This window comes from Tachysurus vachellii, chromosome 10 (assembly GCF_030014155.1).
Source record: "Tachysurus vachellii isolate PV-2020 chromosome 10, HZAU_Pvac_v1, whole genome shotgun sequence".
Classification (NCBI taxonomy): domain Eukaryota; kingdom Metazoa; phylum Chordata; class Actinopteri; order Siluriformes; family Bagridae; genus Tachysurus; species Tachysurus vachellii.
Window position 1 is genome coordinate 17766691 of NC_083469.1, and position 24822 is coordinate 17791512.

A 24822-nucleotide genomic window follows, 5' to 3' on the forward strand; every position below is an offset into this window, starting at 1 on the left:
CTCAAATACTCATGGGGCACTTGAAGCACTAAAACGTCATAAAACTATTCACTTTAAATCATTCATAACAATTAATTTCTTACTTATTTCGCACTGTCTAGAATTCTATCACAAACTCTGACACAGACAACCAATAGAGCGAATGGCTAAAATTTCTCCTCAGCGAACGGGGGGAGGGGCGACATTGTCAGTAACGTACGCACTACACCTGTCCTCAGTGCACCTGGAGACAGATGTAAAACAAACAGCCGTGTCATTCAGCCATTATCTCAGAATCCCTCAGCGTTTCTATAAGCGAAAATAAAAAACACACTCGGGGAGATCTAAGTGAGAGAGAAAAATGCAATTTATTCAGGATGTAGGATAAGAGTGTGTAATCATGTAGTTTTGCTGAGTCATGCTGTCAATATTCCCCTCTGTGGCTCCATTTCCCTATAGCTTGTACAGCTCTCTACACCTGACTACTAATCACACTTATGCTTTCTAGCTCAAGCTATGATGTCTATCACCAAATTTAGGTTTTTATGAGAGTTTTTACCCAGAAGTCTGAGTGTGCAGCTTCCACTGAGACACAGTCATCTGTAATTGAAAGAAGTCCCGGCTAGTGCTGTACGATGACAGCTCACACAGCAGTCAGGCATCTTCAGCAAACCTCAGGTTCGCTACAAACAAGGACAATGCATGCTCCAGTTCTGTCAGTCTGCCTCTCTCTCTCTTGCTCTGCCGGTCTCTCCATTTCTTTTTCTGACCCAGCTCTCACTATTATCAAGTTTTCCATCCAGACTTGTATGCAGAGTTTAAAAATGGCAATAAACAAACCAACGAAAACCAACGAAAACAATGAGTCTTAAATTTTAAAAAGTGTTAGGGTGTTTTTTATGCTTGGCTGAAGTGGAAGTCAAAATTAGTCTATCCATAATGACAAAATAAGAAAAAAGTGATGGAGATGGGTTTTCAAATGTTTATATTTAAACATAGGAGGAAATGATGTGTTGTTCGGAGAGATAAAGAAACTAAAGTTCTCTCAAACTTTACTGTGACTCTGACCTGGATGGATGGATGGATGGCTCAAAAACAGCTTTTCATTTTGGATATTGTAGTATTTTAAAAGTAATTGATAAATACACTCATTCTGCTTATCTTTCACCCTTTTATAATTGAAAATGGCACAACACCTTCCTCATCTGCGTGCCAGATAAAGCACTTGTTAGTCACTGCAGTGAGAACAGCCTCTGCATACTCAAAAACATTATGGAGTCTAAAAACTGTTTTTCCCCCTTTAACCCATCTGTGTCTTGCACTCCCAACAAAAAAGTGGAATTTTTCGAAACTACATATCCAGTGTTCAAGTGTTTAAAGTGCATCGTTTTAAGTCCTGATCTGAGACTTTTTTTTAACTTCACCCAGGACACCTATGAAAACATGTTAACCAGGTATGAAGCTCATTATTTCATTTAAAAACAGGTGCGTCAGAGCAGCGGAATACAGAAAAAGAATGCAGCGCAGGTTCTCCAGCACATCCAGAAATGGTGAAACAATGACTAAGAGCAAAAGCATGTTTATCAATTTTTTTGGCAGGGTTAGATTTGCTGCCTGAGAAAAGTGCCTTACAAAACACCAATCAGCCTAAAAGAATATAACAAAAGCCTGGCTTGACTAACCCTTAGCTAGCTGACCTGGTGTGCATTCAGGTACAAGATCAGTTTCCTACTGAGTTTAGAATCTACACCCCCACTGCAGTCCCAAAGCGACACTTTTCTCTAAAGACATTGAGTCACCATGTCACAGCTTTGTACTCCTCCGAGTTAAGCTTTTCAGTTTACGTAAAACAGTCAAGCTGTTCCTAATTCACCAAAACAAAATGAAGCACTTAACCCATCCAATCTAATATAATGCATTTAAAGTCTGCAGAAAGCAAGTGCGCTCTGTTGTATACAACTGCGTTCATTATTCTACCCTAAACATCAGTTCTTTTTCAATTCAATTCAAATGTATTTGTATAGTGCTTTTAACAATGGACTCTGTTAAATTTAATATTATATGAAGATTAATATAATAGAAAAATTCAAGATTAATATTAGACTGATCTTTAAATGTGTTTGTATTTACCCGCAATGATCAAGCCTGAGGTGACTCTTCCACTTCATTTGGAAAAACGAATGTAGTCCTGTAACTAATGTTTCCTGTTTTTATTCAAATTTGGAACATTTGTGTATGGAAACGTAAACTGAAACATTTAGAGATTTACATCACCTAAACACTGAAAAAGTGGAAAAGTCGATGTGTCAATAAAAAAATACTGAGCAATAAACACAGTGAGAATTGTTTCATTTTAAAGAAAAAAAATAATGAATGAGGTAGTAAGTATGTGCTTCAGTCTACATGACAGCATGTGTTTGGCTGAGGCTCTTGGACCTCTTACAATGTTTGCCTCGCTGGCTTAACAGCACTGGGGTAACAGCAAATAATGGAAAAGTGCGATGGTTTCCATTTTCTTTAGCCAGCATTTTTAGAAATACTATTAAAATGATCAAAATCTGGATGGAATCACATTATGTGAGAAGCTACAAGAATGAAAAAGAGAAGTATTTAGATGCAGAATTGGAAATATTGCATCTACTCTATTATATGCTACGTTGGCTGCTATTTTGTGCCATGAATTTTTTTTTATGCTAATAATGCACATTTAGAGACACTTAGAGAAACCGGATATTACGATCGAGCTACAAATATGAGAGGTAATACACCACTGGTGCTGCCTCCTCCTCCTCCTCCTCCTCCTCCTCCTGCTTTTCCTCCTTTACAAACCTAGGCATTTTGTCCTGTGTATTACAAGGTGACCGCACCATTAAATTATACACAAAATGCAAGCTAGCATATATCACAATTGAGCCATTTCAATTCCATTGTTTATCTCTGTACCAAACCCTTATGATCCTGTTCAACCCCCAACCGTTATATGAAATGCCAAAGTCATCAGTCTTATATCTTTTAGTAATCTAATAATGGCTGGAGTAGACTGAAGCTTTTGTACAGGGTCGTAAATAATTATGTAGTGTTATCTAAGGCCAAGAGTAAACTACAGCATTTGAACACCAATAGGCTCATTAATCAGAATAAAACAAAGAGGCTAATAACTCATAAAAACCTCAGAGTTATCTAATGGAAGTGTGGACAACAACAATTCATTATCTGTCAAAGCTAGTTCATGGGTCACTGCTCTGTTTACGTACGGTTGGTTGTAGGAGTGGTTTTACATTACCTTTGTAGAATGGAGTTTTCAGCTGTTTTTATGCAAATATGCATTTGAATGTGCTCCACTCAAGCCAGCGTCAGAGTACATGGACTTCAACAAACACTAACACATGCAGAATCAAAACCTTAAAAGGCCTGCGTCTATCTAAAGCATCATACATAAACTTTAGAGAGTTTTTTCTTCTGAGCACACTAAGGGATGTGGTAAAGCTACCCAAACCCAGTAGAGCAGAAGAAGCTCAGTGGTTAAGTTGCTGGAATACTGACCGTAAGGATATGAGGACAAATTCCCAGCACCACCAAGATGCCACAAGTGACTCAATTCAGTGTTTTACTTAAATTGAATGGCTTTCCTTGTTGGAATGGCACTACTCAAAAAAGAGGCTTTTAGCAGTGATATATTCTTTTAATTGATCTTATTTTGAGTTATTTCAAAATCTGTCATCGTCTCTGCTCCAGACAGCTGGATTAAGGCCAAAAAGGCTTTTAAAACCAGTTATTAGAAGCTTATTATTGAATTAAAAAATGATCATAACTTTGTGTGTGCTAGTATTTTATAATTGGTGCTGCAGGAATGCTAACAATGGCATACTTAAGGCTGTAAATGCTGTGATGATGTAGATCAGTAAAATTCAAATGCAGGTGTGGGTTAGGTGCCACATTAATTTTAACACCAGCCCCTGGCCTATGCATTTGCTTAATCAAACGAGGCTTTTGTGCTCCTCTACAGACAAGAAAGCAGTTGTGGGAACTCCGTTTGCGGCGTAAATAAGGGTTTCACACACACACACACACACACCAACAGAAGGTGTGTCTTGGCACAGCTGTCCTTCTCTATGGAACACAACTGTGGAGCCTGAACAGTGTTTGCAGTGTTCCTAAAAATCCCAGCTCAGCAGTGTGAGGCTCCAGCTCTGTGTGTATGTGTTTTGTAAAGTGTTCTCCAATACAGTTCGCATAAAAGGAACTATCAGAGCTAGCAGAACAAGCCAGGGCAGAATAATACACAAACACACAAACACACACACACACACACAAATCAGGATTGACAGTCCAAACCACACCACAGGACATGTCACATGTCTCACTATGGGGATGACATCACTAAATTCAGGCTTGAGTACTCAAGTATAACTAAACGTTTTAAAGCTTTGTCAACACTATAAGGTTGCAAGGTTTGGATTTGTGTGCAAGCAGAGAAACGCTGTGAAGGACGACTACCCCGATTCTCTCCAACTCAGCTCTTAACACATCCAAATCAGCATGTGTGTTATCTAATCTACAGCAGTTTAGAGGCTCCACAAGGCATGTGTGAGGCTACGGCTTAATCCACGATCTGTCAAAGCCAGTTCAGCTCCTTTTCCCTATAGCTGCAGTTTTATGAAGTCTTCATTACTGTTTCCATCCACCTGTTGTTTTCTCCCCTCAAATACTAAATCCATGGAATACCATATAAAGCATTATATAATGGAAAAATACAAAAGAAAATATCTGCATTTTTGTGTATTGATGAAGAACAGGTGCAATTCTTTTTTTCCTTATCTTCATGACAGCTAATCTGTAGAGACCATCAGCTGTGACTTGTCTTCCGTCACCCTCCTTTATGACAGCAGTGCCGAGAAAAGAGCAGTTAAGCAGTTTAACTTTTCTAATTTACTGCTTTGTTCCGATTTGATCTGTATTAATGGAGAGATTGGCAAGTCAATTCTTTGTAAGTGAAATCTGATTTGTTTGATAAAAATCTTGGGTTTGGATGGTGCTCCATGGATTACTTCAGAATGCTGTGACTTCTTTACATGATTCCCCTTCAGACTTGATAGCAAGACATCAGTTGCATCGACTCTCCCAAATTCACTTCCACAGACTTACCCTCTGCCGCATACCACCCATTTGTTTCCTGTTGCTACATACAACAGTCTTCTGAGCCCAGCATGTGAGATATCAGTAACAAAAGTAGAGAAGAACTGGAAGGTAGATTTACCGTGAGAATTTCAAAAGACCTTTTTATAAAACCTCCAACCTTCCTTAAAGAAAAACAGAAAGTGTTTCCAATATGCTTGTATCCATGTAATGACACTAATGCCAAAAATTCAACAGTCTAAACAACAAAGCATCTGTGCGGAGAACAGAGTAGAACACGAGGTAAAAACGTGCCACTGAAATGTATTAAACGTTTCTCAACAATGATTAGGCTTCCATCACTTTCCATGTCACAGTAACTGAATTTTATTCTGTACTTCAATTACACATCATCCTATATTTAATCTGTTAACAATATGAAAAAAAGGCTTCATTTAAAAGATGTAAAAAAAAAAAAAAACAGCAGACATCTGTGTTTATGTTGTTTGTTGTTTTGACAGGTTTAAACTGGTCATGGCTTCCTCCATGTTGTTTTATACATGTCTCCTTTATGGCATAAATCCACAGGATTTCTCCTAGGTGCATGATCCAGTACCTTCTACAGTACCTGGCCAGAGTCAGGCCAAAAGGGGGGACTAGGGGGTGTAAAATGCATTCGATAAGTGTTTTAAATGTCTTAGTTGTTGTGCAGCATTATGTAGATAGGTCTGAGTTAGGGCTGAGCTCATAGGAGGAGTTAAATCATGTCTAGCTCCACTCTCTGGACCTATAGCAACTATCCCAAATGATCGATTTTAAAAGCCATATAAAAGCTCAACTTTTAAATGACACACAATACAGCAACATACTTTTAATTCGGTTCGATTTAAAGATTGTATAACTGTAGATTTGTAGATCTGTAACAATGTCACAAAGCAGCTTTACAGAAATAGATCAATTCCAAATTTACATAAAATTTTATCCCTATATTTTAAGACTTGATCTACGATTTTAGGTGTCACATATGACTGGTCGATCCTTATTTAGGGGATGAGTTTAGTACATTTACATTTACAGCATTTGGCAGACACCCTTATCCAGAGCGACTTACATTATCTTTATACATTTACATACTTTATATTTTTTTATACAGCTGAGCAATTGAGGGTTAAGGGCTTTGCTCAGGGGCCCAACAGTGGCAGCTTGGTGGACCTGGGATCAAACTCACAACCTTCCGATTGGTAGCCCAACCCCTTAACCACTAGGCTACCACATGCAAGTTTAGTACTTTTTATAGAGTATCTTAAGAGGGATAAATGAAGCTTAATACTTAACTCATAACACTGAATAAATGTTAATTACGAACAATTACTTCTATGCTACTAATTGTAACCTTCCCACAGGTATTTTAGTCACCTTGTTACTTTTTACTGGATGCATTATATCCACAAAGCTAATCCCTGTAGCTGTTCAACTTTTTTTTTATTTATTGGTTCGTTGCAGATTAAAACTGTAACTTTCCTACATTGTGCTACATGTTTCTGGTTATTATCTTCTACTCCAGTGATGTCACATGTCAATAAAAACAAAGCAGCAAAGTCTTTGAGAATGCTACTGCATTTTGTTGTATATATTTAAATATAGATAAAAAATTCCCAATATGCACTTCAGCTCCAAACTAAACATATCACACTGAACTATATGAGGAAGCCTAGTGTTTAAGGTGTTGGTTGGAACAACAACACCTTAAACCTACTGATTGGAAGGTTGAGAGTTCAAATCCCAGGTCCACCAATGTATCACTGCTGAGCCCCTGAGCAAGTCCTTTAACCCTCAATTTCTCAGCTGTATGAAAAATAAGATCAAATGTAAGTTGCTCTGGATAAGAGCGTCTGCCAAATGCCGTAAATGTAAAGGTAAATGTATTCCCACACACAAACAGAACAAAAGAGCATTACCAGCAGTGCACAAAGATGCCAGGAGACAGGAGACACACTGGCAAGAGAGAGAGCGAGAGAAATCTGGAAGAGGTGTTAATGGAAAAGAACTGCAATCACTCACCTAGTCCTGAGGTGTAAATAGCCTTTACCGACTTCTTCATTTTGTAGAGTACACTGCGATCCACATCCAAAGCCTACAGAGAGAGAAAGAAACACATTTAAACATATTTTGTAAGTTCACTCCAGGCTTATCTACATAAGTAAAATAACTTCAGTTTAAGTACTGTTATTGTATTATACCTGTAAAACACAGCAAACACTGATTAATATAATCATAAGAACTCGGCCTATTTCTATCCTTGGTGCTTCAGTGTGAGAAGAGATTTAAAATCTGTTATGCAAGGGAGACTTAATGTGACCCATATTAAAGACTCTGATGACCTAACAGTCAGTCTGTCTGTCTGTCTGTCTGTCTGTCTTTTCCACGTTCTTATCAAGGCTAGCTTGTTACAAATCACAAACTACAAGATCGTTCAGTTATTTGTGAGCTTAACAACAAAGAAACAGACAAAGCTCCAATTTCCTATGTGGATAGACAAGTTACTACTTTAAAAGAAGATACAAAGCTTTTATTGATATCACTAATTGTCTTTATACAAAAGCTACCTTTGCACAATAGTCAGACTGTAGACGCTGACAACAAGAAGTCACAGGAGGCCTTAACCTGCTTTGTGAATATGGGTTCTTTCCTGATATTATGCTTTAACAGTGTTTCTCAGAATGTACTGACACAATGTACTGGTAACCAAAATACACAATATGGCCAAATAGTTGTAGGCATCTAACCATAACACTCATATACAACATCCCATGCCAGATTTAGTCCTCCTTAGCTGTTATATTAAGCTCCACTCTTCTGGAAAGACTTTCTACTAGATTTTGAAACATGGCTGAGGGGATTTGCTTATTCAGGTACAACAGATGTAGTCAGATCAGGTGCTGAGGAGGTCTGTGACTTTGTTCATCCCCAAAGCTGCTCAGTGGGTTGAAATCAGGTTTAATTGGGAAACTATGTCTTCCTTTTTCATGGTGCTCATTTTGTGCACAGCGGCATCATCTTACTGAAACATATTTGACCCTTTAGTTCCAGTAAAGTGAACTCTACAGCATTATCTCCACAACATTAAAAATACATCCGAGACAACTGTGTGCTTCTGACTGTGGCACCGATGCATGGCTGTGATGGTCAAGTATCCACAGATCTTTGACCATATAACGCATCTGTATCGATAATGAAGGGTGAGAGAAAGATGATTATGAAGACTAGATTTCCAAAGGGAGAATATTTTTCTCATTGTATGAAAATGAGTTAAAATGCACAGAAATAATATAACATTCTTTTCTAAGTTAAGAACAGTGTCGAATGTGTAGCAGTTGCACTCATTCCTCCTTATTCACTTCAACCAACAACAACCTGGATCTGAATCTACAATAGAAAAAGGGGGAGAAACCGTGTTAGTAAATCATGCCCAAACACCTAGCTGTAATGAGAAGGCTCTCATTTGTTTCCAATATGCTTAAGTGGTTATTTCCACATACTAGACAATGAATGTATAAAATGAATGAATGGCTTAAGTGAGTCATGACTGCATGTGGTGTCTAGCTTAAAACACACCGGTGGTCCATTACACATAAAGTGTGTTTATCAAGACTCTTTTTTTTTTTTACCCACAAGAGACTTCAGTTACTCTCAGCAGAATAGAAACGCTGTTAAAATAATGGTAAATATATTTTAACATGGGGCAATCTTAATAGTTTTATACCAAATAGCAGCTGTTTTTCTCTGAGTTTTGGATATTGCAGCACAAATGCACCAGTAAATCATTAATTCAAAATGCAGACAAAGCGTCATTCACAAACATCCACTTGGAAAATTAAAACTGTGAGAGAGAGAGAGAGAGAGAGAGAGAGAGAGAGAGAGAGTGAGTGTGTGTGTGTGTGTGTGTGTGTGTGTGAGAGTGTTGGCATCCCCACTGTCTTCAGGTAATTCATTATTCAACAGCCTAAAAATATGCTGAAACAATCTTTACTCTGCAGGGGAGGGAAAGGAAGCAGGCAGATGAAGTCTCTCTAAAGATAAAATGCCAAGGGCACTGCAGTGTGCGCCTGCACTCACACACTCAAAGTATTAACCATCACAAATCATGGCATCAAAAGGTAATCGAGCATCTACTAAAGAACAAGCTGCTCCTTTGCAGTGTCTTGAGACGGAGCATCAAAAATCCCATCTGGTCTTTAGCCTAGTGACCTCACACTATTGTAGTTCAGCTGTCGCCGTTTTGATTGACAGTTCCTAAACACCTCTCAATCCCGGACTAAGTCCTGCTCTAAATCCCTCAGCGACCCGGATCCTGCAGCACACACTCTCCCAATCCTCCAGAAACCGCTCTTCATAATATTTCCTCCCTAAACATTTCATTCTCGCTCGGTAGCTCCGAGTGCAAGGCATGGTCTGCTTTTTATTTTAAAAGGTGTCGTGTTTCAGGAGAGTCTGCGAGAACGGACAATGCCCTCGTTCACATTCACGATCTAGGCAGTAGCTAGAAGAGGCCAGAGCAACACAAAGAGAGCTTTCTGAGCAAACAACGGGGCTATAAATAACAGTCTTGAGATGAGAGAAAAGATATCACGTATATAGATTCCCCACAAGAACCAGAGAATGAGAATCTTTACTTTTTAGAAAAAGGCTGGCCACTGAGAGAAAACTATGGGAATTAAGATATGCAGGCTTGCATTTCAAGAGGCCAGCCTTATGAAGCCACTGAGACGTCTAGCCTCGAATAAACAATAACCATAACAAGTGCAGCCAAGTCATAAGAGGAAAGAGGGTGGGGCATGACCTAAACTTGAACCTGCATAAAGCGAGAGACTGTTTAACCCTGGGCAACCGTACTGAATGTCCTACCAGGGCTTAACAGAGTACAGATAAAGCAACATTATGTATAATCACCTCCATTGTAGATGTCCTATTCCTGACCATCCACCTCATCCAAAACACTCCTCACGGTCTCCCATCACTGTCTCCACCCTGCACCATCTAAAAATGTCCCAACCTACATATAGTTTCTTCAATCTCTGAAGTGGATCGTTTCATAAACATAGAGTTTTTCTTTAATCATCTCCATCACTGTTCGGGGAAAGAGTTTGTGAATCATTTATTAGTAAAGAAATATGAAGCTATTTCTTTTCAGGAAAGCGTCTTTATATTTACATTTTCATTTGTCATAAGATGGCGTTGTAGCATCAGACAACTAAAATGAGATGGAATTGAAATTTCTAACTAAAGAATGAGACATGATATCCATCACTGTACATTCATCTAGTTCTCCATGCTCAGTTTGCATTGTGAGAGCCAGCTATTAGCATTTAGCATTTAGTTAGCATTGTATCATCAGAGTTCACCTGATCAACATACATTTAAGATCTTACAAATAAAGATGGAGCTTGCTAGCCATGGCTAATAATCACTTTTGAAATTATTTCTGAAAGTAAAAGGCGAAAACATAATATTAGATTAGACTTTTCTAATATTACTTGAGAGAACTTAAATTTACCAGAGCGTCTGTTTACTCAAGTACAAAAATGGGGTTTTGTAGCATTTATGTATTAATTTACACTTTAATGCCTTTGATATGGGAATACTAGAAAACTTTTTCCCCTTCCTGCTTTAACACAAGTATATTTTTACTGTTTGTGGCATCGCTGTCTGTGATTCCTCAGAGATTTTTAGTCTGTACCAAACACCAACCCATGCATGCACATACAGTGACCCCTGCTTTACAAATTAACAGGAGGACCATGGTCCAGATGCAGACCTGTGATACTGAGAGTGTGAAAAAAAACAAAGGAAAAAAAAGACAAACAAAAAAAACAGGCATAGTTCGGTGCCATAGTTGACTTTAAACATGAACTAGCACAGCTGTAGCGTATTCACTATGCAAATTTATGCAGGCCGCTCATTGGCCCAAAAGAATTGCTACAGACTAGCTAGAGACATTCAGTCAGAAAAAGGAGAGATGTTCACAGACTTATGAGGGTTTATTACAAGAACGAAAAGAGATAAACAGACAAGAAAAGATATCACGTATATAGATTCCACACAAGAACCAGAGAATGAGAATCTTTACTTTTTAGAAAAAGGCCGGCCACAGCAGTTTATTACAAGAACGAAAAGAGATAAACAGACAAATAAACAGTGTGTTTTCAAATTCAAGGTTTTTCCCTCATATCATCTCAGGGAGTTTTTCTTTGCCACAGTTGCTTCTGGCTTACTAATTAGGGATACATTTAAAATGTAGCATTTATATATTGAATTTATATATTCCTGTGACTCTGTTGTGACAACGTCTGTTGTTAAACCAGCTATATAAATAAAATTGAACGCTGAAAAAAGTGCTCAAAGAACCATTATCAAACAAAACATAACCGTTATTATTTATAGTTATAATTAATCTTATCTTATTTATAGTTGTGATTAAACATTTTTTGGTTAACCATTAAATAGAAAGCAAATGTAGTATTCAATCAACTGAACCTTTATGTATTTTTATTAAACTCCTGGTTAACAGTTTTCTAAAATGTCATGGAAAAAGAAAATCTCCTCCAAAACAAAGCTAATTAAAGCTTCAGCAGATTTATGCACAAAACTGTACTCTCTCTAACGACGACAAAGCAAGATAAAAGAAAGAATCTGTTTGTGTTGACAGAAGCATCTATCACCGATCCCTCTCACTTCCAAGCCGCAGGGCTTAACTGCACGCAGAGCTCAGAGTATCTTTATAATCACATCTAATGTAAGTGCTGGAAGAGTGCTATAACAGAGCGATTATCAGAACAATCTCTGCGTAAACTGAAACTGTATCCAGCAGCTCCTATTTAGCATCACCTCAAACCCAGAGGTTTAAATGCTCTGTGCATTCAGACGCTTCGGGTGCTATCCGATCCCCCTTTTCACTCTCCACTCATTAAGGCGCTAAGCGCTGGACATGCCTGAAAGCTTTAGCTACACGTCTGTAAGATGATGGATGATGAGAAGCTTCTTCACTCTGCTGATCTTCCTAGGAATTTTGCTCAAATTAGCCCTAAACCTTGATGCTGAATAAAGGATACTTTATTTTTGCATTCTTAAATTATGTATCATAATTAACATGTATTGTAGTAATAAGCTTGTTAAAAAGTTATAATAAATAGTCCTGTAAAAAAATTATAATAAATGTATATCTGTGACATGGTGCTTTAATGCAATCTAGTGTAATTTCTTTTTTTATTTATTTATCTAGTTTACATTATTAGAAGAATTAATTTTCTCCTTTATACAACTCAGCAGTTGAAGCTTAAGGGCCACAGCAATGGGATTTGAATTCATGACCTTTCTATCAATAGGAAGGATGATCCATCTATCCATGTTCAATAGTCCCTACAAAAACCTGGAGTCTATTCTAAGCAACTCGGTACACAAGGTGGAGGAATCCATGAACAATCACAATCACACTCCCATTTACACACTATGGACAATTCACTATGGAAGCCAATCAACCTACAACACACATATTTAGATTGTGGGAGAAAACTGAATAACCCAGAGGCAGTAATCAAACCCCCAGCTCCAGAGATGCAAGTCAACCCCCTAAGCCATTGTGCCACCTGGCAGCAGTACAGTATGTATTATAGTATCATGATGGTATTTAAAAGTTAACTTTTTTATATTTTGTATTCCTTTTATTTCCATTTGGACGGTGTTATGTTTTGCTTGAGCTTGATTGTGATAGGATGTAAAGAAAATGTTATAAATTTTCTTTACACATTTTCATCCATCACAATGTCAAACTATTATATACAGTATATCATTACAAGATATGAAATGACATATATTGTGATAAAAGATTTTGCCCATCTCGTCCAGCCCTATGTGGACTAATTAGAAATCTAATCTAATTTAAAACCTACAACGTGCTGCTTGCTTGCTCATGACCCTAAAAATGAGTGATAAATTAGCTACTTTAAGACATTTAATTACAATTAATAATTAATAAATTTAATTACAATTAAAGATTATGGCAATTAAATGCAACACATCGTGTTTGCAAAATCAATGTTACTTCAGCCTGCTTCATGTCTTAATTTTCAAGAGGTGACTTAAGTAGCCTGAAGCATGAGATGTACATACTGTACTGGCTTTGCTTTAGATTTTATTTTGCTCAGTATCTTCAGGGTCCATCATTCAACTTCCAATTCTCATCATCTGGTGAACAAAAACAGTTCTAAAATCAGGGCAGAGGATTGAGGTGTATGGCTGTGAACTGCAATTGAAAAACTCAATGTAGGTTGTGTTTTGCAAAAGTCAATAAGGAGTAGGGTTTTTATTCCAAACCTTATTGGAATAAAAATCTAATAGTTACTCCAAAATCTACTTGTGCCAGATTCCCTGACCCTAAAAAATGATAATGCCTGAAAATAAATAAAAATAACATTTAATAAAAAAAAACATTTTCCAATCATAATAATTTCAAACAGTTAAGTCGTTAAATTTCAAGCATCCTGTTTCTCTAAATCTTTGTAAAATGTCACCTTAAAAAGATCACTTTACAGAGAGTGTTTTTCTCTCACTTAATACTACACTGCTTTTCAGAAACTCAGCCCTATTTTTTAATATTTAATTAAATTTTAATGAAAACATTGAATGAACAAAATGTCTTAGCTTTCTTTTGTTGCACTGGTGAGAAGGCTTTTTTTCAAAATAGATATTTATAGGTTTCAAATGAAACTGATTTAAGTAGGAATCACTGAAATGACTCTACATCACCTTCAGATGGAAGGCGACAAACTTTTTGGCTCAGTTTATTTTAATCTGCTTGTTATGACTAAATTTCTGTACTGAAGACAAAAACATTTTGAAAAGAAAAACTGCTGACTCAATTTCTCTTACACACACACATTCACACACACAAACACAGACACTCACAGACAAACACACTCACACACACTCACTCACTCTCTCACACACATACACACATACACACTCACTCACTCTCTCACACACACATACACACTCACGCTCTCTCACACACACACTCACACACACACTCTCTCTCTCTCTCACACACACACACACACACACACACACACACACACACACAAGCAGACACACTCAAGGGCACACACACACAAGGGCACACACACACAAGCGCGCGCACACACACAAGCTCGCACACACAAGCGCGCACACAAACACCCCTACACCTACATAAGCTCTTCACATCCTTCTACCATGGAGAGTGGGGGCACATCCTCACATCCACTAAAGTGATGTTATGACAACACACTTTTTTGAAGTGGCATTCCTTCATTCTTTTCCATCATCATGTTCCAATTGTCCCATGGAGGACTTAAACAGGGTAATTGAGGTTAGCACTTAAAAGGCTGGCCTGGGTGTTCATTTAAACATAAAACATGGGTATAGGTTACATCTGTCGCTTTATGGGGCGTGCCACAGAGTCTGCTTGGCTTATAAAATGCTACTCCAAAGAAACCGGAGACAGCTTTACTGCACCGTCTTGATGCTATGAACACAGTGAACCTGACAAGTGGGCTGGAGAACAACGAAATTCCCTTCTCGTCCCTGTGCCATGTTCTACACATAATATACTATGTAGAAGCCTACTAATGTTTTGGTTCTTTCATTTGCTGTAAATTACACTTGCATGTATTCATTTTCCATTAATCATGTTCTTATTCAAAGCTGGACACAAGTTGTTGTTTTTTGTTCAAATTGGCTCTCTGACAATTGTGGCACTTGAACTTACAGCTTTCTAGTTTTCTGCTAGTATTCTGGTCTCCACTATAGTAAGAAATGTGTCATAGGTTGCTGACATAATTTGTCTGTAGTGTGTTGGCATGAGTGTAAGTGTGTGATTGTGCTCTGTGATGAGATGACATCCTGTCCAGGGTGTCCACTGTGTAGGATAAGCGGCCCAGAAAATAGATGGACAGACAGATGGATGGATAGACAGACGGACATGTCAATGTTATAACAATGCAACTCTGGTTGGGTTTGGGTATACTTTCATTGTTATACTAATAACATTCACAAACAGCTAGTTAATGTAAAACAGAACAATCTAATTTTTTTGTAGCTACATACCATTGCTGTGCCTTTTCTCTGGCTGTAATTACAAAGTTCTCCACTGCTAAACACCATGATCACCAGTGAATACGCAATAGGATTGCAATATTGTGTCTCACAAACTCACTAGTCTGGAATTGCCATTATTCTCATACACACACTACAAAAAAATCTTAATACGCCCAAGGTAACATGGCTTGTAGTTCTCAGGAGAAGGAATTAAAATGTTGATGTAATGATGTCGCATAAAAACATTTTCATTCAAGAAAGATGGGTTGACAGTCTACAAAAATCTACAACTTTAAATCCCAGGACCACCAAATTGCACCAAACATCTGGGTCCTTAACCCTCAACTGCTGAGGTGTGTATATCAAAGTCATCTATCAAATGTCATAAAGTTAAATGCACTTGAAAATGTCATGACATTCCTTGTTAATTGAATCTCTTCTGTTAATGGCGTATTTAACAGCCTATATAGCCTTTTCTTATTGTTATTGTATATTGTTATTTATTACCCTATGTGTATTGTATCTTGATGTGTAACGTTTATATTTATTGCTGTTGTATTGTGTCAAGTACAGAAGACAATAAAGATCTTGAAATTGAACTTCACAAGTTATTCGCTTAATTTTGCCGGACAAGGATGAAACTTCAGATATTCTCACTTTGGATAATTTCATCAACTGCTGCCGATTTTATAGCTACTCTGGAGTAAAGAATATTTGTAAATAAAAATCCAACTTTGCTGAGTGAGTAAGAGGCTCTGGAAAAAGTAAGTGAACGAAGGTTGGATGACGTCAGGCACCATCTGCGCCGGGAGAGGAAAGCATCACACAGATCTTCTGCCAGACCTTCACCAGGGGTCAGTGTCATTGTAACGGCCTGTACAAGTCAAACCTTCACACATTTACAACAATATTTCTGTTTTTTTAATAAAAGTCCTGTTTTTGTTCTTATATTTGAACATTGCGTGATTCCATTCATGTCCTACAATAAGGCAAACCACTTATACAGAGCTACACAGCTCACACACACCACCAACACATTTCCTGCCTGTACATCTGCCAGCATCCTGCTTCCACATTTGAACACCAACGCCAGTGAAATGAGGGTGAAGACTACATTATCGTCTTAAAATCCCCTGGCCAGCCCACATAGTCAGCCCTCTAATGGTTCCTCAGGATATAAAGATTCCTGGGGCTTTTGCACATACTGGGGCCAGCAATGCTACGGTCTCCATTGTTCCCAGTTCCACAACTATTTGATGACGGCACGTCTAGCGTAGGCCAACCCCACCCCCCCTCTAGTACTGTACATTAGGCAAAAAAAAACAACAAAGGAGTTATGCTTGCCTGGCATGTTTCAGATACTTTTCCTTCCCCCTTCAGCTGCAGTGGAGCCTTGAGCTTTGAGCTCTAATACTAGAATCTCTAACTTTGAAATGTGAGTGGGATAGCAGGGTGGTCCAGATTTCCATTCTGGCTACCAGGTTTATGCTTAGTAAAAAGTTAATTTGAGAAGAATCAGAAATTAACTTCTAGAGACCTGGAATGTTGATGGATTTTCAAAAGCGTAGAAGTAACGGATAAAATGAAGTTTTCTTGATGTATCAAGCAAGGATTTATTATGATCACACTCTTTCACAGTTAGCCATATACTATGACTAGTCTCTTACCTCACCAGATTTTTGTAACCAATCAAATTCTTTACTTTGGTGGTTTTCATCCTTTTTGTATCTAGATCCAAACTCTCAAACAATTCTAAAACCTCTCTGCAGGGGACTTTGGCACTCACTGGAACCCCTTTGGCTGTGTCATTGTAATCTTGTCTATTGTAAAGAATTCTAAGCATGACCGCACTCTAAGCACAGTCAGTCACACTGCCACCTCGGTTTTGTCACTCTCTTTTAGCTTTTAATGACAAATAGTGATAATGGGCCTCATTAATGAAGCTATCAGATCGGTTTAAAAGAAACATCATTGATGTACTTCGGTGAAAAAATGCCTATGGTTTCATGCTTGGTACGTACATTGGTACAATATCTATTTTTTCTTCACTGGCATGACAAATTTTCTTTTCTTTTTCACCTCACTTAATACATATCTTTTTCATCTTTTCTGAGGTAAGTTGTTACGGCATTAAATATTAGATATTTCTACTGGCATTGACATGAGTCAATAGAACTTCTAATTCACTTCTAGGAATTTTTTTTCCATCTTCATTATTTTAGCTCCATGAACTCAGACTTCATACAAATTTTAACAACTAAAAGGGGAAGATTTGTTCTCCAAAATATCTTGCGCAGTATTTATACTATATATAGACATATCATGGGTCTAAAAAAAATGTTGGTAAGCTTGAAGGATGTTATAATTCACTGAAAATAAAACCACATTTGCCACTTCTTGTTCGAAAAAAGATACTTGATGTAAAGGTACATTCATTGTGAAAATATCCAGTACAAACAGGCTGTTATGGTTCTCAGAGGGATTTTCCGACTGCCTTGGCCCAGTTCTCCAAATTACTTTCTGAAGGAATCCTGTTCTGAAACAAGCCTTTAAGTCCATGCCATTTCACCTCGACCTTACCTACCCACCTCCTTTTATCCTTTCTTATTCCCTTCTTTGGCGCACAGACCCAACACGGTGTTGAACTACAGCCAACAACAGCGGCCTAGAACGCAATTACCTACTTCACTGTTGGGGAGTGCGAGCACGAGCTGATTAACTTCTAAGTCTCAGTGAGGCACCAGATGTTTCGGTTAAGCTAATAAATGCCCCAACAGAGTGTAATGGATGTGTAGTGGTTTTGAGCTGGTTTGCTCTTCATGTGATATCTGACACTAATGTGGCCTCTAGGAGTCAGGATTAAAAAAGAGTTGTATGTTCTGGAATAAACATAAGACGAAAGGTGGACGGCGGGACGTCTCCCTATGTCTAAAGCCAGTAGACTCCACAAGCTTCCATCAGAGAAGATTAAAGTGGACAGACATGAAGTCGACTAGTTTTAAAACAATGAAGAATGAGACTGCCTTCAAAGCACAAAGGAAAAATGTTTGCTGATTAAACTGCAAAAAATAAAATGTTTGCTGATTAAACTGCATAAAGACAGGATGCGATGCGAACGATGCGATGCTTTCGTTGTGACCTTCCATTTCGCATGCAATGTCTACGCACACTTGCTTTATTTTATCTGCTATAATGAACATTTTGGCAGTGTTTCTAAGATATCTTCAATAGATGTGATTAAATCCCTTGCCAGATGAATATTCATCATTCTCTCATAGTGAGAGCTTTTCATTCATTTCTTTGCTATTAAATAAAACATCTCACCAACACAATTCCATCTAACTAGATCTAACCAACTAGCTAACAGACAGATGGAATAAATTCCCATGGTGTCCCAATAGTACAAAGGTTTTATTGTTTCTGTGTTAATCAAGTGAAAGGTACAGCATATGACATCATAAAATTAATTGCAGAGTCAAATGCAGACATGGCATTTTTAAAACGCTTCCCGTTGCTGACATGAGAGGAAAGGAAGGCGTCTCCCCGGATCCATCCATTAGTGTGATTGGAAAGCACACAAACCTCCGTTTTAATTCTCTGGGACCGAACGCTGTGGTCTCCATTGGTGCCAATTTAGATTAGCGATGGGGTTAAATTCGAGTCACTTTTCATACACACACATGCAGCCAATCCTAGAAACAACATTCAACTAAAACAACTAAAAGAAATGAGGTAAGCTGTCTTTTAGGGTCTTTTCAGAAAGACATGATTACAGCTAGTATTTTTTCTTGCTTCTGCAGTCCTGTAGTTGGGTTTGAGCCTGACATTAGTGTTCTGTAAACCACACCATGTTACAGTTTTTTTTTTTTAACAAATGGATGTCCTTGTAGAAGGACAGCAGGTTGATATGACAGATTCCGGCTTCTTATACAAAGATGTATAGCCTCATGGGGATTAGCTAGGCTGGTCAATGACTCTCACAGGGAGGAGGTTTTTATTGTCCTGTGAGCTCATCGGGCTCTTTGCAAAGACATGACATCAGTAGGAGTTAGTTCCAGCATAACAGAAATAATGTTTTTTTAGCCATGTACAATAACACAGCCTGAGAAACATTTTTAATAACGGAGTTTGTCAGTTGTAATAATGCACATAAATGTTATAGAGGACATTTTGGGGGCTTCACATGTGACGTGTGCATGGTCACAAACCCTAGTGTGTTTGGTGTGGTTTGTTGGTGCAGGTGAGACCACAGAAATCTCACTCTGGCCTAGCCTGGTTGCCAGATTATTGCCATTAGAACATGATTTGACATTCATTCAGCCAAACTAAAAGAAGTCTTTGGTTGCAGATATTTTTAAGGTGAAAACTAATAAGGGTTAACTGTTGCTCCTAGAGTAAAGAAAGATACGAGGACTAATAAACAGTTTTTAAATAAAGTTATTCATTCAATTATTTTACATAGCAGTTGCTCAGTGTTCTGTGTTTCATTGATGTGTGTGATTTCTCCAGGCAAGGTTTCTTCATCTTATTCTATCCCTGTATTTTTGCCACTGATTTTTAAGAGCATGTTTTCAGCCCTAAACATCCCTCAGTCAATGTTTTTTTCTTTTCGGTTCATTTAACTAAACCATGATCTAAAAGCACAAACTTTGATTCAGATTTAGAAAATGGTGAATAATTCCAGAACATTCTTCACTCCTGTAAAGAGAAGGTGAGTGAAGCACCAGTGGTGTTGAGGATAAAGTGTTTTCAGAAGAACGCTTCTAAGTAAGTTAACACATCACTGGAAAGGTCATACACATACACAGGGTTTTCCATGTTGGCTCCAAATGTTAAACAATCCCGTTAAACGTTGGACAATCCCACGGTGTTGTGGCGTTGACCTGAGTGCTGTCTGACGTGATGCAAACAAACACAATTTCTCCCAGTACAACTGCTGATTACACCACAACAACAAAGTTAGCGAGATTAGCACACAGCGTTCTCTCCCTTTCTCTCTCTCTCTCTCTCTCTCTCTCTCTCTCTATCTCCCTCTCTCCCCATCCACACAAGCCAAGCACAATTGCTGCCTGTTTACAAGATCAGTGGCTTTTTATGAGAGAGAGAGAGAGAGAGAGAGAGAGAGAGAGAGAGAGAGAGAAAACACCATAGACTGATGTAAAAGTTCTCCAGAGCACGCTAGCTGTAGTTTTACCCCAACAAAGCCTCTATTGTTTAAGCTGAGAGAAAAATGCACACAAACATACAGAACCAGGCTGGAGTTTGTCTGTGCAAACTATTAAAGTGAACTGCACACTGGTCACTCCACTTACAGCATCCAACACCAATAATCACACCTAGGTGAGGATTTAATTAGGGTAATTAAACTGTAGAGGCACTCAGTGAAAATGACTCCCCTGTGTGTTTTCTATCGCTTGCAGTGTGGTTTTACATCAACAGCCAGCTCCATTTGGGCGACGAAGAAACACTTGTAAGCAGGAAGACCTTTTGCCCTTCAAAGCAAACTTCAAAAGAGAGGGATTGTTTTAGCTTCACACTTCTCCTTATGCTATGAATGCAAACACACACAAAAGTCAATCGTCTCTGACCAATGAAAACATCGGAATAGGTCTCTGGTTTGACAGGAATAACTTGAAATTTACAGCCAAATTCATACAAGAATTTTTTTGTTATGAGTTAAGTCTGGCTGTCTTAGGATGTAGTGCGACAAGCTCACACCAGCCAGTTCAGTGCCATAGTGAGGGAAGACAACAAACAACTAAAAATGCAGCGCTACAATACTTATCTAAAATCGACCAATAAGAGGAGTGCAAATGATTATGTGAATTAACCCTAACCCTAATCCAGCTACAAATTTACGGCTTTGAATTCAAGTTCCAAATTGTAGAAAGTGGAGAAAGAAAACATAGAAGCCTTCATGTTCATTTTTTGATAGCGGTAAGCTATAAACATAATGAGTGATCTTTACTGTCAAAGTTATAGCGCTATCATTCCATCTACTTCACCACTTATCCTCCTGGGTCACATGGCCTATCCCAGGACTCTCGGGACACAAGGCAGGGGACATCCTGGACAGGATACCAGGATACCAATTACAGGGCACCATCACACACCCAACCATTCACACACTCTGGACAATTTAGAGACGCCAATCAGCCTACGCGTCTCTTTAGACTGCTGGAGGAAACGGGGTACCTGGAAAAAAAACCCTGGGGCATGGGGCGAAGTAAAGCTGTAAATATGTTGATTAATCTGATGCAAACAATATAATATTCAGCAGATTTGATGTCACTTGCTGAACTCAGAGTTCTGGAGACCATCCTGAGTTCCAGAGTAGGAATTCTGAGCTGACTGGGTGTTCATTCATTCATTCATTCATTCATTCATTTTCTACCGCTTATCCGAACTATCTCGGGTCACAGGGAGCCTGTGCCTATCTCAGGCTTCATCGGGCATCAAGGCAGGATACACCCTGTATGGAGTGCCAACCCATTGCAGGGCACACACACTCTCATTCACTCACGCAATCACACACTAGGGACAATTTTCCAGAGATGCCAATCAACCTACCATACATGTATTTGGACCGGGGAGGAAACCGGTGACTGGGTGTTTTCTTTGTTTTTCTTGGTTGAATGTTGGGAATTACAAGTTCATATCTCTTGACAAATGTTGTGCTATTGTATACTTTCTTACTATGACTTTTCTTATTAGAATTATTATTATTTTTTGCATTGTTACACACTGCTTATTGTTGTCATTTTCTTTAAGGGCACGTATAGAGGAGCTTCTATAGTATAATCTGATATGTAGAGCTGTTATAGAATTAGGCCAAGATTTTTTTGGATTGTGTGACAAATAATAAATCTTAACAACCTTCTGGAATTGTACAATTTAAATCCGGCTTATGCCTCATTGTCTTTCCTGCAGCGTTAAAAGCCCCATAAGCCAGAAAACCAGCTGCTACATGCCAAAGCTCAGAGTGATAAATAAACAATCAGCTACTTTAAGCCACCTGTAGAAACAAGAAACTAACGCTGGTAAAGCAAATGGTAAACTGGTAAAGCAAGTCAAATACGATATGATAACAGAATCAAGAAAATCTGAATCTCATGCTGGTTCATGGAAATTCGACATGGCTTTTAAAACGTATGCAAAGTTCTGAGATAGGATGAGTCATAGTGCCAGAGGAGGTCTGTAAACTGTAGAGAGGAAAATGAAAGCACGATCAATAAAGAAATGAAGTCCAAATGTGTCTGAATGGGAAGAACCAAAGAGATGCACTATAATGATCAGCTTTACTAAACCACAGGCGATCAGGCGACTCTTTCTCTAATTTCTGCTGAACATTTAAAGCAACGTCTTTAACCCTCAGCTGCTTAAGGGCATGTTCGTAAGATATAATTGGAGATGTGACATCATGATGCAGCCATGGAAAAAAAAAATCTACAACGGTCTATATAAACAAAGACAGCAAAGTTGCAGACATACCGTAAGGGGAACAATATTCCCTACACTTTAATGTCATTTCCGCCTTTCATACCAACGATAACACTAATTGTATCTATATACCTTTGCTCTGATTTCCTCTGCAGTACGTTGCGTTTACAACACTTTTATTCTACAGTCCGAAAAATGATCTCTGTAAGTTCTTGCTGTGTTCATAGCATATAAATGAAAAATTAGCCTTTCCAAAATAACAGAAGGATTCCATAATTCGATTCAATTATTCTTAAATAATGTTCAATTGCACTCTCTGGATTAAAGTACCATTAAACAGAATTAAATAAATGTACCTATTAAATAAGAGACTTCATGTTTAAATGAATGAGTGTTTATTATTCAGTGTATCCTGACTCAGCACAGGTTGAAGGTTATTTAAGAGAGCGCATTCTCTCTGATGCTTGGAAATTTGACCTAGATGAGAAATAAAAAAACGTGTGGTAGCAGGAAGCATTTCCCAGGTGTTTGTAAGCAGTATTATACAGCTCTGTTTGCAGGTATTGAAGTCATACATGAGTCTGATAGCTCTTCAAAGCTGGGTCCAGCTAATGTCAATATAAGCAGCATGAGGCACACACTAGGGCTCTGCACTCACTGGCTACGCAGGCTCGGTGCTCTATTAAAGATTTCACGACTTTAAAAATAGAACTGGTGCCAAACACTAGGGAGTCTGACAAACAGAGGATATGCGGGTGGCATCTCGCCTTATGCGAGTCAAGACATTTCACAGCAAGCTGAAGAGCAATCTGCTTTTATACTAGGAGATGAAAACATGAAATCAAAGGATACTGTAGAAGAATTATTATTGTCACATATACACTATAGCACAGTGAAATTCTTTTTCAGCCAATCCCAACTTTGGAAATTGGGGTCAGCGTGCAAAGGTTAGCCGTAATACAGTGCCCCTGGAGCAGAGAGAATTAAAGGCCTTTCTCAGATGCCCAACAGACGACTTTGAGGTGCTGTGGCTTTATTACATTGGTGTATCAAAGCTTAAATCACACTCCAAGTGCTAGTCATGAAACACTGCAGCTGAATACATTCATTCATTCATTCATTCATCTTCTACCGCTTATCCGAACTACCTCGGGTCACGGGGAGCCTGTGCCTATCTCAGGCGTCATCGGGCATCAAGGCAGGATACACCCTGGACAGAGTGCCAACCCATCGCAGGGCACACACACACACTCTCATTAACTCACGCAATCACACACTAGGGACAATTTTACCCGGAGTACCCGGAGGAAACCCCCGAGGCACGGGGAGAACATGCAAACTCCACACACACAAGGTGGAGGCGGGAATCGAACCCCGACCCTGGAGGTGTGAGGCGAATGTGCTAACCACTAAGTCACCGTGCCCCCTCAGCTGAATACATAGATGTAAAATTTCAATACAACACAGCACATACAGCTGGGCTGTAAACAATGTGAACTACGTGAACTATGTGGCTACGGTTTTCAGACCACTGGAATTCCCTGGACTTCACTTTGTGACTTCAATCTATCTAAATAGCCATAAGTCACTGAGACTTATGACAAAGCGACCAGATTTTTTCAAAATCAGTGTATCGACTGGTTAAAAGTGTCAGTTTCATGAAATACTCAGAAGAAGGAACCTCTGAAACATTTTCAAACTCCACAAATCAGTAAGAGTTCATTAATGAAGAGGCACAGCTCAACTGCAGACAATAGGTGTGAATGTGACTTGTTTTGAGGAAATCTGGGACAGACCTCTTTCACAGAGGGTTTCCCTGCCCCCCATTAATAGTTCGTAAATGAAGGCCAGTTGCACTCCTGACCTGTCCAGGGTCAATGCCCAGCCCTCCACCCAATTAATGGGATTTCCTCATTCCCACAACTATCTCATCAGGGAAACTTTAGCCTATAGTCAAGGGAGTTAGCAAATCTATAGGACAGCACCATGACCTTTCCCCTTCCTGCTCTTAAGCGTAGAAAGGGAAGACTGCAGCTGTTTAAGAATGTGGTGACCAGGGGTCAAAACTCAAGACATGTATTCAAACAAGCACAAAGCCAATGAGAGATTCAATGACTAACTATTTCACTAAAATATACCTCAGAAGACAATGTGACA

General features: G+C 38.7%; 1 protein-coding gene across 4 annotated transcripts in view; it reads right to left on the reverse strand.

Annotated features, from left to right (window-relative positions):
* The window catches only part of asap2a (ArfGAP with SH3 domain, ankyrin repeat and PH domain 2a), a 69835-nt gene that overhangs the window by 35930 nt on the left and 9083 nt on the right, over nt 1-24822 (reverse strand). For all 4 annotated transcript variants that reach the window (XM_060880027.1, XM_060880026.1, XM_060880025.1 and 1 more), the window contains exon 2: nt 7156-7228. In XM_060880027.1, the coding sequence (XP_060736010.1) occupies nt 7156-7228 (73 nt within the window). The remainder of the gene's footprint in view (nt 1-7155; nt 7229-24822) is intronic.